The sequence below is a fragment of the Scyliorhinus canicula genome, chromosome 28 (genome assembly GCF_902713615.1).
Source record: "Scyliorhinus canicula chromosome 28, sScyCan1.1, whole genome shotgun sequence".
NCBI lineage: Eukaryota > Metazoa > Chordata > Chondrichthyes > Carcharhiniformes > Scyliorhinidae > Scyliorhinus > Scyliorhinus canicula.
This window is the reverse complement of record NC_052173.1, coordinates 16,262,247-16,287,187: the sequence shown is the minus strand read 5'-3', so window position 1 is coordinate 16,287,187 and position 24,941 is coordinate 16,262,247. Positions and strand designations below refer to the sequence as shown.

General features: G+C 49.0%; 1 protein-coding gene across 3 annotated transcripts in view; it reads left to right on the top strand.

Moving 5' to 3' along the window:
* The window catches only part of asic1b (acid-sensing (proton-gated) ion channel 1b), an 809,000-nt gene that overhangs the window by 745,943 nt on the left and 38,116 nt on the right, over window positions 1-24,941 (top strand). For all 3 annotated transcript variants that reach the window (XM_038786503.1, XM_038786501.1, XM_038786502.1), the window contains exons 7-8: window positions 12,521-12,612; window positions 22,889-22,968. In XM_038786503.1, the coding sequence (XP_038642431.1) occupies window positions 12,521-12,612; window positions 22,889-22,968 (172 nt within the window). The remainder of the gene's footprint in view (window positions 1-12,520; window positions 12,613-22,888; window positions 22,969-24,941) is intronic.

Below are 24,941 nucleotides of genomic sequence, written 5' to 3'. Positions count from 1 at the left end.
CCAAAGGTGTGCAGGTTAGGTGGATTGGCCATGCTAAATTGCCCCTTAGTATCCAAAGATGTACAGGTTAGGTGGATTGGCCGTGTTAAATTGTCCCTTAGTGCCCAAAGATGTGCAGGTTAGGTGGATTGGCCATGTTAAATTGTCCCTCAGTGTCCAAAGATGTGCAGGTTAGGTGGATTGGCCGTGCTAAATTGTCCCTTAGTGCCCAAAGATGTGCAGGTTAGGTGGATTGACCATGTTAAATTGTCCCTTATTGTCCAAAGATGTACAGGTTAGGTGGATTGGCCGTGTTAAATTGTCCCTCAGTGTCCAAAGATGTGCAGGTTAGGTGGATTGGCCATGTTAAATTGTCCCTTAGTGTCCAAAGATGTGCAGGTTAGGTGGATTGGCCATGTTAAATTGTCCCTTAGTGTCCAAAGATGTGCAGGTTAGGTGGGGTTACGGGGATAGGGCAGGGGGTGCTCTTTTAGAGGGTTGGTGCAGACTTGATGGGCTGAATGGCCTTCTTCTGCACTGCAGGGATTCTCTGGTTCTAAGAACTGAATCCACCTTGCCAATATTCACTGTGGCTCCTTGCTGCTCCTGTTTGCACAGTAACCGTTTGCATTCCACCAGCATCTTAAACACAGTAAAATGCCTCAAGGCACTTCACAGAATTTGACACAAGGAGATATCAGGACAGGTACATATTTGGTTTTAAGGAGCTTCTTAAAAAGGAAGAGGTGGCGAGGTTTAGGGAGGGAATTCTGGAGCGTAGAGCCCCAGGCAGCTGAAGGCACAGCCACCAATGATGGGAGAAGGAAATTAGGGATGTAAAAGACACCAGCATTTGAGGAGCGCAGAGATCTCAGAGGATCACAGGGCTGGAGGAGGTTATAGCGGTAGGTAGCGGGAGTGAGGCCATGGAGGGATTTGAAAACAAAGCCTGGGAATTTTCAAACTTACTTGCTGACTAACATAATGTAATTCAATCCCCAGGGGTATGGCGGAGGGGCTGAAGCTAATTTTTAACATCTCAGGAACTGAATAAATGGCGGTCTTGAAATGATCTGTGTGATATCAGGCTATGAATTTTAACTTATTCAGCTAACAAACTAATGGATTTTATCCGTGTTTGTTAAATATTTGGACACTAATATCACGCAGTTTAATTCAAGGGTGTTCTGTATCGCTTGTCGGGTTGCGTATAGCTCTATTCAAGTGTGGTACAGGTCCTGGATAAGATGTGCACGATAGTACTAATACTATCTATCAAAGGGAGAACCTTTGTTCTCCCATTTGTCTCATTTATTGCTTCTTAGTCCACGATGTGTCATATATTTAGGATTTTTTGCCAAGCTCACCCTTTGAAGTGGTGGTGTGGGGTATGTGGCAAGGTTTGCCAAGGGGCACCAGGGTCGTCCAATCCCAAGGTTATTGGTGCATTAGGGTGGCACGGTAGCACAGTGGTTAGCACTGTTGCTTCACAGCGGCAGGGTCCCAGGTTCGATTCCCGGCTTGGGTCACTGTCTGTGTGGAGTCTGCACGTTCTCCCCAGTGTCTGCGTGGGTTTCCTCCGGGTGCTCCGGTTTCCTCCCACAAGTCCCGAAAGACGTGCTTGTTAGATGAATTGGACATTCTGAATTCTCCCTCTGTGACCCGAACAGGCGCCGGAATGTGGCGACTAGGGGATTTTCATAGTAACTTCATTGCAGTGTAAGCATACTTGTGACAATAAAGATTATTATTATTATAATCCTGAAGCATCATTGATCAATGTGCTCTTGCCACAGCAGCAGACCCAGCAGAGAAAAATATTTTTTCTTCAGAAAAGTGGAGGTTAGGGGAGAACAATGAGAGACGTTCCCTTTAACTGGACTAAAATTAAAGTTGAACCAATCTACTCCAACAACAACTTATTTCTAGTCGCACCTTTAATGAAATAAAACATCCCAAGGTGTTTCACAGGAGTATTATAAAACAAAATACGACACTGCGCCACATACAGAGATGTGGGCCGGGATTCTCCAATAATGTCCCCACACCCGCCAGAAAAGGGGCGTTAATCACTCCGGACTTTTTAAAAAAAGTCCAGAGTGTTTCTCCGGTTTTAAGTGGGATTGCAAGGCCCGGTGTGCGCCGCGCAACTCCTGCTGCCGATACAGGGCCCTGCACTTCCGGCCGCGGGTCCACTGCAGCGGCAGCCCCATGCAACATGGCGGAGCCACACAGCGGGCCGGTGCAAAAGAAGGTAGGCCTCCCCAGATCGCGTGCGCCGATTGGAGGCCCCCCGATCGCGGGCCTGGCCGTCACGGAGGCCCCCCGACAGGCGCTGCGCCGACCGCGTGCGCCCGACTGACGGCGATTCTCCGGTCAGCGGAGGTTCGCGTCCTGCCATCGGAACCGATCGCGGGTCTGACGCCCCATTCTCCGCCCCCGTGCCGAGCACGATTTTGGCGCGGAGGCTCAGAGAATCCCGGCCGTGAGGTCAGAACTCCAAAAACCTGGTCAAAGTGATAGGATTTAAGGAGCGGGATAGAGAGGGGGGAGTGGTTTAGGAAAGGAGTTCCAGCGCTTAGAGCCAAGGGAGCTGAAGACACGGCCACCAATGGTGGAACGATTAAAATGGTGAAGTCTCAAGATGCCAGAATTCGAGGAGCACAGAGATCTCGGAAGGTTCTGGGGTTGGAGGAGGTTACAGAGATATGGTGGAGGGAGGGGGGGGGGGGTGGTTGGAGAAGCCGCGGAGGGATTTAAAAACAAGGGGTGATAGGGGAATGGGACTCGGCGCGAGTTAAGACACAGGCAGCAGAGTTTCGGATGACCTCAAGTTTACAGAGGGTAGAATGTGCGAGAGCAGCCAGGAGTGTGTTGGAACTGTCGAGTCTGGAGGTAACAAAGATGTGGACGAGGGTTTCAGCAGCCAATTAGCTAAGATAGGGGAAGTGGAGATAGAAGACTCCTATGACACAGGTTCAGTGTGCAAACACTTGTTGCACACAATGGAACAGAAGGTGTTATGATGAGCCCCTCTTGATTTGGACAATAAAGTACATTTGGCACATAGAGTCATGTGGGGTCCTTCTATCCATTGTAAGGAAGGGCATTTGCGATCTGAAACTGAGCAGTTAGCACATTACATTCTGGTACTGTTTCCTACGCGCGTTCCCTGATAACAGCATTGGATTAACTGTAGGCAATGAGGGAAGAACAGATGGTGGATTGTGTACCAAGAGAATTTTGAAGATGCAAGAGGCTCAACTCCGGCTCTACCAGCTAACTGAGTCACTTCCATGCAAGGCACAGCTTTAGGGAGCTTTGCAAATGGATCAGTGTTCACACTCAGGAAGTAGACACTGAATAGGAAGATCGGCAAGCAGAATCGACAAATACAACAGCGGCCCTGTTGGCTGAAGTCAAGGGAATAGACGTCCTCAGAATCTCTGCACCGTCTCAGTACCCAGCGGAGGATAGGAGTTTTTGTTCATTGAGTTCGATATGGACCACAGGTAACAAGAGCAAAGACCGTAGATCAGGCATCCCAGCACATTCTACCCAACATTATTCCTCCATTTTGAGGCAGTTCAGTTGTACCCTGATCACTCGATTGCTGCGATAGGTGAGGCATGGAATAGTTGATGACCTCCTCGGTTGGAGGTCCTATCTACTGCAGCCAGCAAGCAGGATTCTTAACGAGCACGCTTTTAGAGTGTTTCAGATTGGACTCTTTGTGGCAATGTTCAGCATGTTTCACAATGTTACCAACAGAGGTCAGGGACAGACTCTAGGGGGCAGCATGAGCGGAGAGGTGAGCGTGAAGAAGATGCTGGCGTGTAGCTCTCCAGTTGCACAGACCAGTTTTCTCTCCAGATCTTGAGCCTCTCTTCGAAAAAAATGAGTGGACGTGGTTTACGCCGTCACTCTGGCAGGGCGGGGGCCTTTTCGAGCTGGCACCTGGTCCACAGAAATAAAGATGGTGCCCCAATCGGCACAGTAGTGGAACCCCCCCCTCACCCCCAATCACGGAGGGATTGGAGGCTCCTCCCATCCTCCGGACAATCATTGAGGACAGCCCCTAACACTGCGGAAGTATCATCGGCGTCTCCGCCCCCACAGTGCTCGCTGCCCCCTCCTCCCCCCGTACCTGCAAGTTTCCCCTCACCCCACATAACTGGAAACACCCCTCCCCAACTTGGCAGTGCCAACCTGTACTGGGCAGTGCCAGGGAGCAGAGTCAGGGCACTTCCCGGGCATCTCCCTCTCCCCCGGAAGCTATACTTCCCTATGTGCCCCCAGAGGGATACCCTCAATTAAATCTCACCTTCCCAAACCTGTCGTAAACCTCACGTCAGCGAGGTTTGAATATGCAGTGAGGGGGGAAATCAGGTGGCAGGGGTGGGGGGTGAGGGGCACTGGGTGCGTTCATAAACATTAAAATGAGACATTCGCCCTTTGTGAGCATGAGCCTCAAATCGTCAGCAGCGAGGGACATGGAAAATCGGGAAGCGCAGGGCTGGATTCTCCGTCGACGGGATCCTCCGCGTCGCCGGCAGCGCACCCACGCCCGTAGATTTCCCGACGCCATGGGGAAACCCATTGGCCGGCTGCCGGGATGGAGGGAGCCTGCTGCCGGTGTGGGTGCGCCGCACCAGAAAATGGGGCTGGCGAGAATTTCCACCTTTTTCAAACAGTAATAAAATCACAGAATGGATGTATTGTTAACAATCCTCAGTGGTTCCCATAGCATCCTCGCACATGTCTCTCGGAAGCATACGCAGCATCTTCTTCCTTACTCGCTCCGCTTGCCCGCAGCTGGCAGAGATTTGCTTCTTCACTCTGTCCCCCATAAACTCCAAGGATTGGATATTGAAGAGCCCTCTTTTCATGAGATTCTGGGTTCCCTCTGACTGAAATGCCCCTCATCAGTCCCAGGGCATGGTAAGATGTTGGAGGTATCCCTGGATATCACTTCTCCACACTGATCAGATTCTTGTGCAATGTAGCTGAGCACAATGGGTCCTTGCTGGATTTGATTTCTTATTCTTCTCTCTGCACTCTGCGGAGGAATTATTGCCACGCCACCCTCAATGCTGCCAGCTGGACTGGTGCTTGATTCAAAAGGGATGTTGGGTGCCTGGATAAGCACCCATCTGGTACCATCTGCATCCTTTTTTTCTCGTTTATTCTTCCATGGGATGTAGGCATTGCTGGCAAGGCTGGCATTTGCTGCCCGTCCCTAATTGCCCTTGCACTGAGCGGCTTGCTCGGCCATTTCAGAGGGGCAGTTAAGAGTCAACACCATCGCTGTGGGTCTGGAGTCACATGTAGGCCAGACCGGGTAAGGGTGACAGATTTCCTTCCCTAAAGGGCATTAGTGAACCAAATGGGGGTTTTTACAACAATTGATGACAGTTTAATGGTTACCATCACAGAGATTTGGGGCAGGGTTTTCCATGCGACACAACGCGTGTTTCACGGCGGACCGCCATTGGCCAACGGCGGGATCTTCTGGTCCTGCCATTGTCAACGGACTTCCTGTTGAATGCACCTCTCACCGGCGGGTGGGATTGGGGGGGGGGGGGGGGAGCAGCGGGACCAAAGGATCCCACCGGTGTGAAAGCTCTGGCCTGGCTTCCGGTTTCCAAAATTATTATTTGAATTCAAATCCCACCGGTTGCCATGGTGAACCCATGGCCCCAGATCATTAGCCTGGGCCTCTGGATTACCCATCCATTGACAATGCCACAACTCCACCATCTCCTCTGCCTCACTATCTATATAGACAGCAGTTGGTGAACTTACAAGGGCATTCATACATGTTGTCAATTCACTGCCGTCTACAAGGCCTTGTGATCAAGACCTGCCTTTAAGGAATTTTCCTCAGCGAGAAACCTTGGTTCAAAGATTGCCAGGGATTCACGCTGCGGCTGACCCACCCTGTTCTCTGCCACCTTTTCTGTCATAAGGGGCATGAAGAAACATTATTGATGATGGCTGCATGCAGGTTTCATATAATGTTCCATCGATTTTCCCACACTCCACAGCATGCACGGTACAAATAAGAAGAGGTGTCCTCTAAAAGAAACAGTGTCATTGCGATATCGCCAAACAAATACATGCCTGTCTGTCTGGGGACAACCAGGATTTATGTCACTGATGTTGACAACACTTTATTGCTGTCACATTGAGGAGTGTGAATCCATTGTATGGTCAAGGCTGCAACATTCACAGTTGCATCTGCGTTATCTTGGTAGCTGTCCTCAAGTCTTCCTCACACGTACCCATATCCTTTGGGCTTCTGTTATGCTCAGCAATCAGTGTCCATGCTGACTGGTCCTGAACTTTGACCTCTGCCGCAAAAGGTTCGTCAGATTTGCCAGCATTGAGAAGGGTGGCAGGCAGCATGCTGGATTTTTGAATATCGCAAGCAACAACTGCTGACACATTCTGAGTTCCTCACAGCATAGCTATATTTCCATCCAGACTAGACAGCTTGTTAACTGCTTGAGAAGTGTAACCACGAGCAGCAATAATCTCTTTATTGGCCTGTTTCTGAAGGGTAACATTATTTAGTTTGTGCGATACATAGAATCATAGAATTTACAGTGCAGAAGGAGGCCATTCAACCCATCGAGTCTGCACTGGCTCTTGGAAAGAGCACCCTACCCAAGGTCCACACCTCCACCCTATCCCCATAACCCAGTGACCCCACCCAACACTAAGGGCAATTTTGGACACAAAGGGCAATTTAGCACGGCCAGTCCACCTAACCTGCACATCTCTGGACTGTGGGAGAAAACCGGAGCACCCGGAGGAAACCCACGCAGACACGGGGAGAACGTGCAGACTTCGCACAGACAGTGACCCAAGCAGGGAATCGAACCTGGGACCCTGGAGCTGTGAAGCAATTGTGCTAACCACAATGCTACCGCGCTGTCCTACGACCCATTGATTAGGCCTTCCTGAGCTGGGGTATGCTGTTCAATCTCGGGCACCACACTTTCAAAAGGATGACAAGTCCTTGGAGAGGGAGATTTTCCAGAATGTTCCCAGGGATGAGAGGACTTCAGTTCATGTGGAGAGACTTGAGAAGCTGAGATTGTTCTTCTTGGAGCAGAGAAGGTGAAGAGGGGATTTAATAGAGGTGTTCAAAACCATGAGGGGGAGAAAAAAAATGAATTGAGTTGGTGTGGCCTGGAGTGCACATCACCTGAAGTGGATGTGATGTTCACTGGAGAATTGGATAACATTGGATTGAAAGGAAACATTTACTAGGGTATTGGGGAAAGAATAGTGGAATAGGACCAATTGGGTAGCTTGACGAACGAGCCACATAGGCCCAATGGACAGAATAGCCTGCTTTGAGACAGTTTGATTCTGTAATTCTAACCAGAAACAGGTGAAGTTTAATATTTCTTTCGGAAGGACAAAAATACACTGGCTGGTGTTATGAGTCTGAGCCTCAGGACATGGTGATCTGCACTTCTGTATCCCTTCAGGCTTGGCTCCCATCTTGGAGTTAAGAGGCTTTGGGTTCAAGGCCCACTCAAGGATTCAAACACATGACCTCAGCTGCCCCTTGAGTGGGCAGGTGCACTGCTGGGGCTGCCGCCATTTGGAAGTGACATCAAACTGAGGCGCTGTATTCCTTCTCCAGTGGACGTTCAAGAGCCCTCGGAGCTACTCAAAGAAGATCAGGGCCTTCTCCTAATGTTCTGGCCGAAATTAGACCCAGAAACAGCAACAGGCTTTGCCATTCATCTCATAGCGGCTGTGTTTCTTGCTGGAGGCTACATTGCTTCTGCTTCGTTCACACTAAAGCATTGTGGGTTGTGAAAGGCGCTATATAAATGCAAGTTCTTTCTTTCATTGTCTATGCCTCTGCGAGTGTGAATGCTGAGGGAGATCCCCTCACTATCTCTTCACCCCAAAGTCTAAACTAAGTTTGTGTTCTTCTCTTGCTCCTTCTCCATGGTCCTTCCCTCTTCTCCGCAATGCGTTGACTTGTGCTGGGTGCCGCTGACTGACAAAGCAAAGTTGCGACATTCCAAGGCAATTTAATCACACGTGAAGTGCTTCAAGTCATCACTGTGGCATCTGATCAGGATTAAACACTAGGTCGCCGCAAACACTCAGTTTAGTGAAAAGAGTTATCGTCTAACCCGCACATTGTCCAACCTCGTACTCCTGACAAGGAGCCTTGTCCACTGAGAGAGCTTGTCAGAAATTAAGGTCGACCTCATGTCAGTAATGTCAGAAACTATTCTTTGCATGGATAAAATAGCTGACATCTTGAAACTGTTAGGACAAAAGCTTTTGTACATTGTATCGATCTAGAATAAAACTCTGAATCGTCACGTATTGGCCCCCTTTCAAATCTCCTGCCAGCGCCCCCTCCTCAAAAGATCCATGCTCGAGCCTCTGTCCTTTCAAACTACTGCCTCATCTCCAACCTCTTTCTGTTGGAGAAGCTGCTGCCTCGCAAATCTGTACCCACCTTTCTTACAAATCCATGCTGGAACCTCTCCACTTCCGTCCGAGCCAACACTGATCACCCCTTATCAAAGTCGCACAAAATACATCCCGTGTGACTGTGACAGTTATTCCTCCTCATCCTTCTCCACCTTCCTGCAGCCTTGCACAATGTTGCACACCCCATCCACCTCCAGTGACCTTTCTCATCGTCTCGCTGAGTGGGATGGCCTTAGCCTTGTTGCATTCTTTTAACGACTCACAGCCGAAGAGTCGCCTGGAATGGTTTCTCTTCTGGCCACTGTACCGTTACCACCCCACTCAAGGTCTATCCTTAGCCCCTTCCTAATTCCAGTGATAAATATCATTTGAAGACAAGTTCCATCCAGACACTGATGACACCGCTACCTCCTTTGATCTTTCCACTGGTTTTAAATTGATAGATTTCTTGCCCAACGTCCAGCCCTATTAGAATCATAATATCTTCTAATTTGAAATTGGTGACGCTAAAGCCATTGGACAGAATATTCCCACCTTATCCGCCACCAGCAGAATCCAATCCCATTAAAAGTCAATGAGCTTTTGGTTGGTGCATTGCGTGTTCTGTCATGGCGTGACGGGAGTCATAGAATCCCTACAGTGTAGAAGGAGGCCACTTAGCCCATCTAGTCTGCACTGACCCTCTGAAAGACCATCCGACCCAGGCCTACCTCCCCCACCCTAACCCCGTAAACCCCTCCAACCTTTGGACACTGAGAGGCAATTTATCATGGCCAATCCATCTAACCTGCACATCTTTGGACTGTGGGAGGAAACCGGAGCACCCGGGTGAAACCCACGTGGACATGGGGAGGACGTGCAGACTCCACACCGTTAGTGACCCAAGCCGGGAATCGAACCGGGTTCCTGGTGCTGAGGCAGCAGTGCTAACCACCGTGTCACCGTGCCACCCCTTGTCTACTGAAAATCCAGGCCCGATTTTCCAGTCCCACCCAAGGTGGCCACCCACCTTCCCCCACGGCAGGTTTCCCAGACAGGCAAGTCACGCAAATTGCCGTAGACATCAGCAGCTCCAGAAGATTAGGAGTTGACTAAGAGACAGGAAACAGAGGGTAGGTATAGATGGGCATTTCTCAGACCGGAGACGAGTTGAAAGTGGTGTTCCCCAGGGCTCAGTGTTGGGGCCCTTGCTTTTTCTGATTTATATAAATGATTTAGAGGGCAAAATCTCTAAAGTTGCAGATGATACTAAGCTAGGCAGGATAGTGAATTGTGAGGATGACGCTGAGCGACTTCATCGGGACATTGACAAGTTGGCCAAATGGGCAGACACCTGGCAGATGAACTTCAATGCAGCGAAACATGAGGTAATGCATTTTGGCAGAAGAAACATTAGAAGACAATATAGACTCAATGGCACAACTTTGAGGGGAGGACAGGAGCAGAGGGACCTCAGGGTTCAAGAGCATAATTCTCTGAAGCTGGCCAGGCAAGTTGAAACAGTTGTTAAGAAGGCTTATAGGATCCTTGGGTTTATAAATAGAGACATAGAGGATAAAAGCAAGGACGTGATGCTGCACCTCTACAAATCATTGGTCAGATCACGTGGAGTACTGTGTTCAATTCTGGGCACCTTATTACATAGAACATACAATGCAGAAGGAGGCCATTCGGCCCATCGAGTCTGCACCGACCCACTTAAGCCCTCACTTCCACCCTATCCCCGTAACCCAATAACCCCTCCATACCTTTTTGGTCACTAAGGGCAATTTATCATGGCCAATCCACCTAACCTGCACGTCTTTGGACTGTAGGAGGAAACCGGAGTACCCGGAGGAAACCCACGCACACACGGGGAGAACGTGCAGACTTCACAGACAGTCACCCAGCGGGGAATCGAATCTGGGACCCTGGAGCTGTGAAGCCACAGTCCTAGACACTTGTGCTACCGTGCTGCCCTTATTGAATGAAGGATGTTAAAGCCCTGGAGAGAGTGCAGAGGAGATTTATTAGAATGATACCAGGAATGGGGAATTTTAGAGACAAAGAAAGATTGGAGAAATTGGATTTTTTCTCCTTGGAGCAGCGAAGGGTAAGAGGTGACCTTATCGAGGTGTTCAAAATTCTGAACAATTTTGACAGGGTAAAGAAGGATGTTCTGTTTCCAGTAGTCGGTCTGTCAGTGACTATGGGTCACAATTTCAAGATGGTCAGTAAGAGAGCTGGGAGTGAGATGAGGAGAATCGTCTTTACACAGAGAGGTGTTGGAATGCACTGCCTGCGAGAGTGGTGGAGGTAGATTCCATAGGAGGTTTCAAAAGAGAGGTGGATGGGTGGCATGTGGCGCAGTGGTTAGAACTGGGACTGCGGCGCTGAGGACTCGGGTATGAATCCCGGCCCTTGGTCACTGTTCATGTGGAGTTTGCACATTCTCCCCATGTCTTATGAGGAACGGGTGAGGACTCTGGGTCTGTACTCGTTGGAGTTTAGAAGGATGAGGGGGGATCTTATTGAAACTTACAGGATGCTGCGAGGCCTGGATAGAGTGGACGTGGAGAGGATGTTTCCACTTGTAGGAAAAACTAGAACCAGAGGACACAATCTCAGACTAAAGGGACGATCCTTTAAAACAGAGATAGGGAGGAATTTCTTCAGCCAGAGGGTGGTGAATCTGTGGAACTCTTTGCTGCAGAAGGCTGTGGAGGCCAAATCACTGAGTGTCTTTAAGGCAGAGATAGATAGGCTCTTGATTAATAAGGGGATCAGGGGTTATGGGGAGAAGGCAGGAGAATGGGGATGAGAAAATATCAGCCATGATTGAATGGCGGAGCAGACTCGATGGGCCGAGTGGCCTAATTCTGCTCCTATGTCTTATGGTCTTATGTCTGCATGGGTCTCACCACCACAACCCAAACATGTGCAGATTAGGTAGATTGGCCATGCTAAATTGCCCCTGAATTGGAAAAAAAAATAATTGGGTACTCTAAACTTATTTTACAAAAAAGAGAGCTGGATATATATTTGTAAGTGATTCATTTAGAGGGCTACGGAGATAGGGCTGTGGAATGGGACTAGCTAGGTAGCTCTTTTAGGTGCCGGTGCAGACACGATGGGCCGAGTGGCCTCCTTCTGTGCTGTAAATAACAAAACAAAGCCTTAAAATTAGGCCCCAAACTGTTCAGGGATGATGCCAGGGAGCATTTCCTCACACAAAGTGGAGTGGAAATGTGGAACTCTCTCCCCCATAAAATCTGTTGCAGCTGAGGGTACTCAGTTGAAAATGCCAAAATGGAGATCCATAGATTTCTGTTGGGTGAGGGGATTAAGGGTTGTGGACTCAAGCCAGGTATTTAGAGATCTGTCATGATCTAATTGAATGGAAGAACAGGCTCGAGGGGCTGAATGGCCTCCTCCTGTTGACTTGTTCCTATGATCAAGATCAAAGAGATACTTTAATACAGATGGATGCTGCATTGGAAATGTCACTTAAGCCAAGTATGTGTTATTTTCATGTCGGTAATGGGAAGGACGAAGGAGCTTAGAACCAGGCATCATGTTTCTTTAATAGAATCAAGTCTATTGTAGAAAGCTAAAGTCTAAAAATATCATCTGCGCGACAGTGGCTTTTGTGAAAGGAAAAATAGACTGCAGTCAAAATGATACTTGGGATTATAATTGCTTTTCAAAATTGCCAACGCAGAGTAATGTTGTTTTCCCTAATGTGCGTCTTGATTTTATTTGAAATGCACATAATTGTTTGCACAATCTGCGACCTGTAGTGCAAGACTAATATAACATGGCCTCTGAAACAACACCAGCCGGAATCATTAAGCGTTTTGGAAGAACACATATTTCAGAAGAACACATGACCTTGCTCTGCTGACCTTGGGCCTGCAAGGCAGAAATACTCTGGTACACAGTCACTGTTTAAAATTCCATTTTAGCTGCAAGAGGCAATTAAATGGCTGAGCGCAGGTTGATTCCTCCTTGCTGAAGAGCAGTAATCTTCTTCTGAGATGAGATCTGTGCAAAGCTGACTGTGATGTGCTTTTCCTTCTTTTCCAAGGGAGAACATTCTGGTGCTGGACATTTTCTTTGAGGCCCTCAACTACGAGACGATCGAGCAGAAGAAAGCGTACGAAGTGGCTGGCTTGCTGGGTGAGTTTTGCCGCAGGGGATGGGGAGGTACACGGAGGGTTGTGGAGCCAGAGGGGTTTCCAGAGATAGGGAGTGGGTGAGGCCACGGAGGGAATTTTACTTTGGAGGCGTTTCTGGACCAGTAAACAATGGAGGTCGCCAAGGACAGGCGTGATAATTGAAGAGGACTGACAGTGGGGGATCAGGGCCGGGATTCTCCGTGACTCCGCCTCGCGACCGCTGTCAGCGAGAACGGAGAATTTGGTGCTCGACCAAGCCTCCATTCATTGCAGTGGGACGGGGAATCCCGCCGAGGTGAAGAAACGGAGAATCCTGCATATATTCTGCCGCAGGAGCACATAGTTACTGTTGCCACCATCAAAAGCCTATCCTTCACCAGTGTGGTGTTCTTTGTGGTTCTGACCCCAGGATGGTTGGTGTAGTGTTCGCAAAGACCACAACTGGCTTTTGTATTAAACAAAGCTAAAGATTTATTTACACGACTTAATTGAATTCGACCTCTTACTTTCATACAATAAACAATTGACAATAAACATACAATCTGCCACTAATCTCTACACTAATACAGTAACTATGATCTGCTCTCACTCACACTAGCTTTCCCATAGACTTTCCTCTAGCTTTCTCCTCAAAGCTCTCCCAGAAGGCTCAGCATTGATGCTTTGTCCAGTTCTGCTCCCTGTAGTGGTTGATTCGGACATAACATTAACCCTTAACAGTTCTGTACATTTCTCATAATGTCAGAACCAGTTTTTTAGACATGGTGAGATTCTCACCTCATAACGAAGGCGTCCTCGCTGCCTCACGGCGCCAAGGACATGGGTTCGATGCCAGCCCCGGTCACTGTCCGTGTGGAGTTTGCACATTCTCCCAGTGTCTGCATGACCCACAACGCAAAGATGTGCAGGGTAGATGGATTGGCCACAATAAATTGCCCCTTAATTGGAATAAAGAATTGGGTATTCTAAATGTCTAATAAATAGATAGATAACGAAGGCCTTCTCCAACATGGCAGTTCTGCTGAAGTCAATATAATCTGACACAAAAAGCACCTGAGCTTTGAAAGTCATCTTGGGGCCTTGCCTGCATCCTCGCCTACCCGATATTTCATACAGAACTTTGATCCACAGACACTGGATAGACCTCAAACAATTCCTCAAGTCTCAATTCAAACGTCTGGGGCTGAGGTTTCAATCCTGTGGTAATGAGAAAGTGAAATTAGTTTCTCGACTCAGATCCCAATGGGCAGAGGTAAAGCCACTCATTAACAACTCATAGACATTTTAAGATTCATTGGATGTGGGCGTCGCTGGCTGGGCCAGCATTTATTTCCTATCCCTAATTGTCCTTCAACTGAGGGGCATTTCAGAATCAACCCACATAGCTGTGAGTCTGGAGTCACATGTAGGTCAGACCAGGCAAGGATGGCAGATTTCTTTCCCTATTAGTGAACTAGATGTGTATTTACAACAATGGTTTCATGGTCATCATTGGCCGCTTTAATCCCAGGTTTTCATTCACACTTTGCCAACTGCTGTGGCGGGATTTGAACCTGCGTCCCTGGATTACTAGTCCAGTGACAACACCACTACAGCACCACCACATTTAGATTAGATTTAGATTTATTGTCACGTGTATCAAGGTGCAGTCATTGAATCATAGAATTTACAGTGCAGAAGGAGGCCATTTGGCCCATCGAGTCTGCACCGGCCCTTGGAAAGAGCACTCTACTTAAATCCAGGCCTCCACCCAAACCCAGTAATCCCACCCAACCTTTTTGACACTCAGGGGCAATTGATCACGGCCAATCCACCTAACCTGCACATCTTTGGACTGTGGGAGGAAACTAGAGCACCCGGAGGAAACCCACGCACACACGGGGAGAACGTGCAATCTCCACACAGAAAGTCACCCAAGGCTGGAATTGAACCCGGGACTCTGGAGTTATGAGGCAGCAGTGCTAACCACTGTGCCATGAAATGTATTGTTTTGCGTTCAGTCCAGACAGATCATCCCATACATGAAAAATATTGGACATACAATAAATACACAATGTAAATACATAGACAAAGACATCGGGTGAAGCATAGGGAATGTAATGTAGAAGCATACGGAATGTGGGCGAGATTCTCTAATCCTGTGACAGAGTGTCCACGCCGTCGTAGACGCCATCGCATTTTACGACGCTGTGAACGGGCTGACCCGACGACTAATTCTGGCCCCTACAAGCTCCAGCTGCCGATCCCCGTGCGAACTGGGCACCGCGGGATCCACGCATGCGCAGTGGCGCCGGTGGCAACACGCCGGCCCCGACGCAACATGGTGCAGGGCTACAGGGGCCGCCGCATAGGAAAGGAGGCCTCCAGCCAGAGAGGCCGGCCCCCCGATCGGTGGGCTTGATCGCGGGCCAGGCCACATCGGAGGTTCCCCCCTAGGGTCGGACCCCCCCCCCCCATAGGCCGCCCCCCGACCCTTCCATGCCGAGGTCCTGCCTGCAGAGCAGGTGTGGATGGCGCCGGCGGGACTCGGCGTTTTCACGACAGCCGCTCTGCCCATCCCGGGCCGAGAATCGGCGGGGGGGGGCCCTGTAGAGCGGCCCCTGACCGGCGCCGCGCCAACCACGCCACCGACAATGGCGCCTATTCTCCAGTCTGTGTCGCCTTCGGGCCGGCATGGCGCGAATCGCGCTGGTCGCGGGGATTCTCCGGCCCGGCAGAGAGAATACCGCCCAAAGTGTAGAGCGATCAGTTCAGTCCATCAGAGGGTCATTTAGGAGTCTGGTGACAGTGGAGAAGCTGCTGTTTTTGAGTCTGTTCGTGCGTGTTCTCAGACTTTTGTACCTCCTGCCCGATGGAAGAAGTTGGAAAAGTGAGTAAGCCGGGTGGGAGGGATCTTTGATTATGCTGCCCGCTTTCCCCAGGCAGCGGGAGGTGTAGATGGACTCAATGGATGGGAGGCAGGTTCGTGTGATGGGCTGGGCTGTGTTCACAACTCTCTGAAGTTCCTTGCGGTCCTGGGCCGAGCAGTTGCCATACCAGGCTGTGATGCAGCCCGAGAGGATGCTTTCTATGGTGCATCTGTAAAAGCTGGTAAGGGTTAATGTGGACATGCCGAATTTTCCTTAGTTTCCTGAGGAACTTAGTTTCATGCTGCCTCTAGTATTGTAAAACATCCCAAGGCCTCTCACAAGAATGTGATCAGACAACATTTGACACTAAGCCACTGAGATATTTGGACAGGTGGTCAAAAGCGTGATAAAAAAGAAAGAGGTTGGTGTTGAGGAGTCCCTTAAAAGAGAAGAGACAATTGAGAGGTAGAGAGGTTTAGGAGGAAATTCTAAAGCTTAGTGTCTGGGGTGCTGAAGACACAGCCAACTATGGTGGATCGGTGGAAATTGGGGGTCCACAAGAGGCCAGAATTAGAGGAGTGCAGTGATCTTGGAGGACTGTGGGGCCTGGAGGAGATCACAGAGAGGAGAAATAGGTCACGGAATGGGTTAAAAACCAGCAAGAGAATTTTTTAAGTCCTCCAAACTGAGAGGCAGTGTAGGTCAGCAAGCACAGGGGCTGATTGTGAGTAGGACTTGGTGTGAGTGAGGTTAGATGAAAAAGAGTTTTGATTAAGCTCATTCTGGAGGATGGACAATAAGAGTTCTTCAGTGTTGACTAGAAAGTGTTAATTAATGCAACACTCATCCAAGGGGATGCACGACACTGGGCAGGATTCTCCGGTGCCCCAGCCGTGCGCCATTTGCTGGCAATGGGATTCTATCTTCCCGCTGCTTGTCAATGGGATTTTCCATTGTGACCACCCCACATCGCCGGGAAACCCACAGGAAGGGGTGCGCGACCAGCGGGAAAAGTAAATTGCAACATCCGTGGAATTCTGGCCAATGGAAACTCACTGTGCTGGAGCTGAGGATAGCCCACACAGGTCGAGTTTGAGGCAAATTGTAGTTTACTCTTTCACCATGATACATCTGAAGTGGCTTAGTCCAATAAAGTACAAAAAAGCCAAAAACATATTCCATTCGCAGTCCTGACTCGTCAAGGAAACATCCACCAAATTGTTCATCACCAAAGCTTATTGTTTTATAGGATCACGGGGACTGGAGAGATCAAGGCAGGGACTTAAAGCTCAGCAGCGGAAGTCTGGCTGTTGTTTTGATACCTTGTACGATAGCAATGCACAAAGCTCAGTTTTAGTTGAGGTCTTAATGAATTTCACCCAGTACCTGATCTCATCCCAGCTTATCAGGAGATTGGAGCCGGCACTCTATTAGACGTGAGCTGTGAGCAATGAATCATTCAGTCATCGTTTGTCAGCCTCACACACTGCAGCTGAATCTGGAGATTGCAATGGTTCATAACCAGGATCAGGTGTAACGCTATTTCATCTGTCTTTCTGTGGATATGTGTTTTCCCCCATTATCTTCCCAAATTCTAAATAAAAGTCAGAGTTGTGACAGAGAATATAAACATATGAACAAGGAGCAGCGGGAGGCCATTCAGCCCCTCGAGTCTGTTCCGGCATTCAATAAGATCATGGCTGATCTGATTGTGACCTCAAACCCACATTCCTGCCGACCCCTGATGACCTTTCACCCCCTTGTTAATCAAGAATCCACCTCGGCCTTAAAAATATTCAAAGACTCTGCTCCCACTGCCTTTGGAGGAAGAGTCACACCCGCCTGGGAGAAAAGATTTCTCCTCATCTCCATCTTTGATCAGCGGCCCCTTATTTTTAAACAGACTCCTGGAGACCAAATGATGAGCTATTTTGTGCAAACCCTATTTAACGAGGACTGTTCTTGGTCAGAACTTAGATCTCAGTCCAGATGTAAAGGTTAAATCGTGTGCACAATCATATTCCCAAACACCCTCTCCTTTCCTGTGGTGACTTTGATCTCTGACTGTAATCCTTCACTGCCCCTGCACTGCCATCATTGGCGAGGAAAAGCTCCAGAAATGTTGCACATCAGGACCACTTTCTGTTTCGATGTGGGATGCCTCTGAGTCCTCAGTGCAGAAGGACTGCACAGAGAGTGCCATGAATTTTACCTCTAGAGGAATGAGTCAAACTCCTGAGATATTTTGGAGATCAGACTCCTGTTCCAGAATTCTACCCCCCCCCCCCCTTCCAGGTGGGTTATGAGGTGGGTGGGGGTGGGGGGGGGGGGGCGTAAAATTGTATGGACGAGATTCCGTCTGGGATCCTGCCCGCTTGGCCCAGACACAATTTCACGGTTAGGCGGGCAGGGTCTTGGCAGGGAACCCCACCCTAGCTCCTATCAAGCCATTAAGTAGCCACTTAATAGCCAGTTAAGGGCCTTTTCCCACCCAGCCTCAATCTTTAGGCCGGTGAGTGACGGTCAGAGCACGGTGGGATATTAAAAATCTAATATTTTCTCATCTTGCGGGAAAGGCCCCTTCAGATTTGGGGCGCCCTTTTCCTGGGACCTGGCCCCCTCTCATCACCGGCCTCTCCCCCAACAGCCAGATCGTCCCCCCACTCCTAACCTCCCGCCTCTGGGACCCCCAGGGCCTGCCTCAAGTGTGGTCTCGGGAATTCTTCTGGGCACTTCAGTGCTGTGACTGGATGGTCTGGAGAGCTGATGGCCAATCCAATCCTCGTCTCACGGGTGGACTGAGGTCCGGCCTGCTGCCAATGAAGTGAGCATGAAATATCAGCGGGCCTGTCAGAGTCAGCGGGGATGTGTTATACGCTGACCCCGTGCTCTCCATCCTGAAAATTCAGTATGCCAAAAACAGAAATCAAACCTTACCTTTCTCCAAGTCATTCAAATTCCATTCTGTGCACCCATGAAAGGTGCCACTGAGAACATGGGCAGGATTCTCCATTTCCCAACGCCAATATCGTAATCGGCGATCGGGCGGAGAATCCCTGTTTCCGACCAAATCGGGGGCGGCGCCTGATTTCGGATGCTCCCCCATCTCCAAAACAGAGTCATCAGGGAGTACAGGGCACGCCGTTGGGACGGTCAGGACGTTTCCTAAAGGCCATCCACCCGATGCTCCGCCCCCGATGGGCCGAGTTCCTGACAGCGCGGGACACGTGTGCTCTCAGTTTTCGTCAACCTCGCATGGTGGCTGCGGACTGTGACAGCGCCACCACAGTTGGGAGGGGGGAGCCATGCTGCTGGCCGGGGGGGGGGGGGGGGGGGCTTTGGCCAGGGCTGGGGGGACTGGTGGGGGGTAGCGAGGGAGGGGGGGGGAAAACCGTGTGAATTGGGAAAGAGAGAATTCCAGACCCCCCACGGTCGCCAAAAGCGCTCAAGACTCATGATCTGAGATAAACCTTGCATTTTGCTTTGCCAATTGCGAGCATTGTTTTGCACCAGAATACTTTGTGCTCTTCATCCTGCAAGGCTACTTTGTTGCCGATACAAGCACTGAGAGATCGGACAGTTAATGGCTAGGAGCTGGCCTGGTGTAAAAAGGAAAACACAATTTTCCACAGTTACGCTAAACTGTCGCACAAAATGTAAATGTAAATTTTTAGCTCATTTACTCATTCCTTATCGGGGTGATATCCCGCACTGCAATTCCTGTAAGAATAATGCCGCATAACATTTCATCCACCAAATGTCAGGAATTTACCAGAACAAGATTTGAGAAAGCTGTGGTTCGTTTAACTGTGAATAACGAATCGTCCTGATAATAATCGCTTATTGTCACAAGTAGGCTTCAATTAAGTTACTGTGAAAAGCCCCTAGTCGCCACATTCCGGCGCCTGTTTGGGGAGGCTGGTACAGGAATTGAACCCCCGCTGCTGGCATTATTCTGCATTACAAGCCAGCTGTTTAGCCCACTGTGCTAAACCAGCCCCTCATCATTCTAATGACCTGATTGTGTAATAATAGCATGCAGATCGTATCCCGAGGTTGAGGGAGAATCGTTGAGGCCAATCATTAGTCTGGTCTATCCCAATCCAAAGGCCAGCATGCTATGGATTCCAAATGTAGCTTTAGAGGTGCTTTTACAGGGAATGATTTGGGCTTTGCATCCATGCTGAATAGACAGTGTAAATCCTCAGTGGGATTCCTGTCCTAACTGTCAGAGCACAGTGGAGTGAGGTTGCACGGAGGCGTTAGGCTCGTACCACTGCTGTTTGACACCACTTGGATGTAAATTCATTCCAAAGACATGGGAGGGGCTATTGGGTTAGGGGGATAGGGTGGAAGTGAGGGCTTAAGTGGGTTGGTGCAGACTCAATGGGCTGAATGGCCTCCTTCTGCATTATATGTTCTATATTCTAAGACTGGCTTACAAAATGCTCAGCACATTGGAACCTCTCTCCATCCTATCTCGTACCTCCTCACCTCGAGATTGGAAGGGAGCTGCCCCCAGTGGGGAAGCACACAGCTCTTACCCAGCTGAGATCCCATAGAAGGCAGATCCAGGGAATATAAACTGGGTTCTGGCAGGCTGGAATTCCTCTGCACCCCTGAAGAATTTTGGAGAAGCGAATTGTAAATTGTGAAGCTGTCTCTTGCCTGGCCAATGGATCTCTGTCAGCAAGAGGTATATTGAGCGCAAATATTTTTCATCCCGATACCAGCTCAAATGCTCTCAGTCCCCTGCTCGATTGGCAACATTTATTATTTATGATTTTTGCGTTTGTTGTGAAGTTGACATTCCAGTCAGGCACCACGAGAAGTGCCAAACGGTGCTTAATTGGACTGCCTGTCAATGTAATAAATGGAAAGGTAGGTGCGGTGCTAATATTTTAGCACAAATAACAAGCGCAAGAAACAAACCAGAGGCAAGGCTTGGAGACATTGTTTCACGCAGTGCATTGTTCGGATTTCTAACAGACGGCCTGGAAGGCAGGTTCCGCAATGAGTTTCAAAAGAAAATTGGATTAATGCTTGAAGGGGAAAGATTTGAGGCGCGACATGGGAAGAGACAAATTGGATGGCTCTTTCAGAGCACAAGCATGATGGGCTGAATGGCCTCCTTCTGTGCTGTATTTTTCAAGGGATTTTGTGAGACTGCCACAGTGCTTTGTGCTTCACGGCATTGTAAAGTGACAGTCAAACAAATTCAGCACCCAATCAGACTACCAGGTACAGCAGTATGAGAAATCCTTAAAGACGTTGGCGACACTAGTTGGCCTTAGGCGAGATTTAACAGTTGTCAAAGGATGTATTTAGCTCTTTTGTGTTGTGTATCTTGTGAATTACATTGTTCCGTTTTGTGAATGGCATGTCAATTACATTGCTGGAGTTAAGAGGAATGGGTGATGGGTGGAAATTGTCTTTGAGCACGCACAGTGCGGAAGGGGTGGGTGTGAAGGAGATGGACCTCCTCGTAAGCCTGGTCCTGGGCCTGGCCATCAGCAGGTCCAGGCAGCGGGTGGTCGAGGGGGTCGCCCTGCCCAACTGCCTACCCTTCTACCGCGGCTATGTTCACAGCCGGGTAGCATTGGAAAGGGAAGACATGGGGCTGGATTCATCATTTTTGAGCCTGAGTGCGGAGGACTTGTGCCGATTTACATCAAAATATCGGCACCGCCCCCTCACTGATCCTGCGACTGGTGAGGGGCGAGCAGCCGTGCCGCATTAAACTCCTGGCTCCAGGTGTTGTGTTCTGCTGCTTCGGGTAACACTGGCTGCTACTTGATGCAGTCTTAACTAAAGGATGCTCCAGACTCTGAAATGAGTTTGACGTGTTTATTGAACTAATAACACAGTTCTCAAATGAGTTTGACTCTCTGCTAATCTAACTGTAGTAACTCAGTCTAACTGTACCAGCTTGCTCTAAGCCCCATGCGGAGGATACAAAACCTGTGTCAAACAGGCGGCGCCCCCGATTTTGGCGTCAAAAAGGATTCTCCGCCTGATCAGCGATTACGAAATCAGGGAACGGTGAATCCCGCCCCTCGTGTCTGTCAGTACGCCTCAGGCCGTCCACAACTGGTAGGCGCCGCAGGGACTGGGGTGCATCATCACCCCCAGAAATGCTATTTTGGTTCAGTTGGTTAAGTTTCCTTTGATGGTTTGTTTTTGTTGTAGCATCCCCCACTCCCCCCACCCACCCAATCTTTGTACAATTTATTGATTTTTATTTGTTTCATCAAAAGAGTATAAATAGGGGACAGCTGGGACACTGGGTGGAATGGGAGGTGAGCTGTCAGACTGAACAAGTCAATAAACTGTCTCAATAAACAGAAGTTCTGTGCCTTGGTTTCAACTTCACTAATCAGCTTGGATTTAACTAACATTTTGCCCCTGGGAAGCACGGTGGCGCAGTGGTTAGCACTGCTACCTCACGGCGCCGAGGTCCCAGGTTCGATCCCGGCCCCGGGTCACTGTCCGTGTGGAGTTTGCACATTCTCCCCGTGTTTGTGTGGGTTTCGCCCCCACAACCCAAAGATGAGCAGGGTAGGTGGATTGGCCATGCTAAATTGCCCCTTAATTGGAAAAAATGAATTTTAAAATTTGCCCCTGGTAACGCAGGCTCTTACCTCTGCTCTTGCTGTTAACATTCTACTGGTCAGGGAGCAGGACACCAGTGTATGTGCAGAGCTCCCTCCTGCACAACTACATTAGCTCCCTGCCTGACGTTCCGCCGGGCACCTTCTGATGATGTCACTGTGGTAAACCACTGTTACACCTGTATTAGGTGATGTAAGGTAGGACCTGTACTACAGGTTCGCTGGTAGCCCCTGCCTGCTGGCTCCGCCCAGTAGGAGGAGCATGTCTTCTATTCAGCAGCCATTTTGCCAGCTGCTGTGGGAGGCCACACAATAAAGCCACAGTTGTATCCAACCTTAGTCTTTGAACAATTGATCGTGCATCAGTCACGCACAAAGAAAGTACACCCATTCATTCACTAAATGTAAAACTTTTGAATTCTTAGCTCACTCCGTCCGTCACCAGCCTCTGCCAAGTTATTTATTGCACTACCTTGAATTCACGCAGCCAATTGATTCATGGTCTGCAGGCTACAGTGATTGGTGATAGAAAATCAATTCAGTCCTAATCTGGACGAATACCATCCCCAAAGGCATTTTGTTCAAACATCCTGTCTCGGTTTATACAAGTAAATGGAGTGGAAAATGAATTACTTTTGCAGACAGGCATCAATGTCGAACCCTACCCTTAAATTTATGATGAACACTATGAGTGCAGTCATATTGCCAAAGAGTGACAAGCTTCTGATGGACTATTTGTGTTTAGCGTCTGAGAGAAGAGTGTACAGTCAGTAACCAGCAGCTCGAATCATGAACTCCTGTTATCTTTTGTTCAAAGGTGACATTGGAGGCCAGATGGGTTTGTTCATCGGCGCCAGTCTCCTGACTATACTGGAACTTTTTGACTACATGTATGAGGTAAGCTCTGGAAAGTCGTTTGGTGCTCGCCTTCTGGAATCGGAAGGAGGGGCGGTTTTGTGTTGTTTTGTTGAACAGAAACTGTAAGAGCTGAACTGTTTAAGAGGAAGCGAGATAAACACGGCCAACAATGTATATAACTGTTTATAAATTTTGAAAATGGCTACATTTCCCCGTCGTTTGCAACCGCGGTTGGGGCTCACCATCAGCAAGGCCGGAAGACGACACCAGCAGGAACAGCCAGAAAATCCCACCCGTCATTAGTTTTACATTAATTGTGTTTAATTATATGCAGATGGTGGACACTTGACTGGTGATTCACTGGAGCCCCGACAGATAGACTCAGATTAAAACTGAGGTTGTTGGGTTAGGAGAGAGGAAGTCCCTGCCCTATGTACTTATTTATCATTCTGCGCAGCTGACTGCGAGTGCCCTCGTGGCTCGGTTCAGTAAATGCACCACCCGGTATGGTACTGAACCAAACGGCCAAGAAATGGCCAAAAGTTGGATCACTGGCCTGCGCTAAATTCACAGATATCTGGCAGCCCGATATCAAATAAGCCTTGCCAATGACCAGTTTCCGACTCATGCCATCTTTTTTCCACGCGCTTTAGTGACCTGAGGGAAGTACAGATGGAAGTAGGCTCAGATGTGATCCTGCCCCCACGGCCCCCTGTGTTTGAATCGTCATTCACAGGGAGCCTGACTACATGACGAAGGTGAAGTCAGTGCTGGTCAAAGCATATAGCCTGAATCGAGGAGTGAAGGAGGGTAGATTGAGGTTAATAGAAAGGAAGGCAGAAATGTCACTGAAAGACAAGACAGGATTGGGTAGCACAATGGCTTGTACAATGACCTTTCACCTCTGGGGCCTGGAATCAAATCTGACTCAGTCACGAAGGCCTGGAATTTTATTGAATCGGGTTAACTGGCGAGTTAAGATGGTAGGCGGGTCCTGATTTCAGATTCCCAAACCTGTTCCCAGCCTGTCTAATTTTCGGGAGTGTCTTTCAAGGCTGGATCCAGTCAAAATCTTGCACCTGACCCTATTAGCCTATCTGGCTTCCATTGTGGAGTTGGGCCAGGTTTTTAAACAGTCGTGGTTCACTGCCCCTTAAGAGGTGCCATGAACCATAGTCTGCATAAGGGGTCCTTTTAAGAAACAAGTTCAAAAGGTCTTCCTCAGGCCCCCACCACCCACCCTCATGCCCCCCCTCTGCCAAGCTCTGCCACGCCACAACCCGTGATGCATTCTAGCTCTAGAAAGTGTACAGTGGGTCATAGGAAGTCGAGGGTGAAGATACGGGTCGCGAAGAGGAATCTCACCTCAATGTGCTGGCTGCAACGGGCCTTTAGGAAGTGAATTCAGGCAGTCTAAGGCTAGCCGTGTGAGCATCATTTGCTGATTTGACACCAGTTGGCAATTCCACTCAGAGAGCCTACAAGGATGGTCAATGTAGTCAATGGAAAAATGCTGAAAGTGGAGTCGGACGTTTCAGTATTTGATCAAGAGTAGCCCTCTGCGCACAGCAGCCGAGAGACTCATCCTCTACTGATCCAAATACCCTGCCTTGAAACATCACCAAATAGAGGCAACCCATCAGGGTTAGGAAGATGTGCCAGGCAGTTAGACATGCTTGTACCCGCCCATTACCAACAGAATGTGGCAAACACTGGATCGACATACGTCTAGAAAAACTATCTTCATGTGATTCTCGTGGCAGCTATTTTCGAAAAGCTTCAGTGGGATGCTTGTTGTTTGGAGTAAGCAGAACAATGACGATTGTCCCAAAAGTAGCTGCATGTTGAGATTGGTCTGCATCCCCGTGTGAGCAGAGTTCCTGTTAAACTAGCCCAGTGATGCCATCGCACTTGATTAGTCACCTTTTGATGGTAATCTGCCTGTCAAGGTTTCTAGTGCCTCCTCCCAGTCAATGCTGATCAGTATTCCCGGGGAACTATGGGACTTCAAA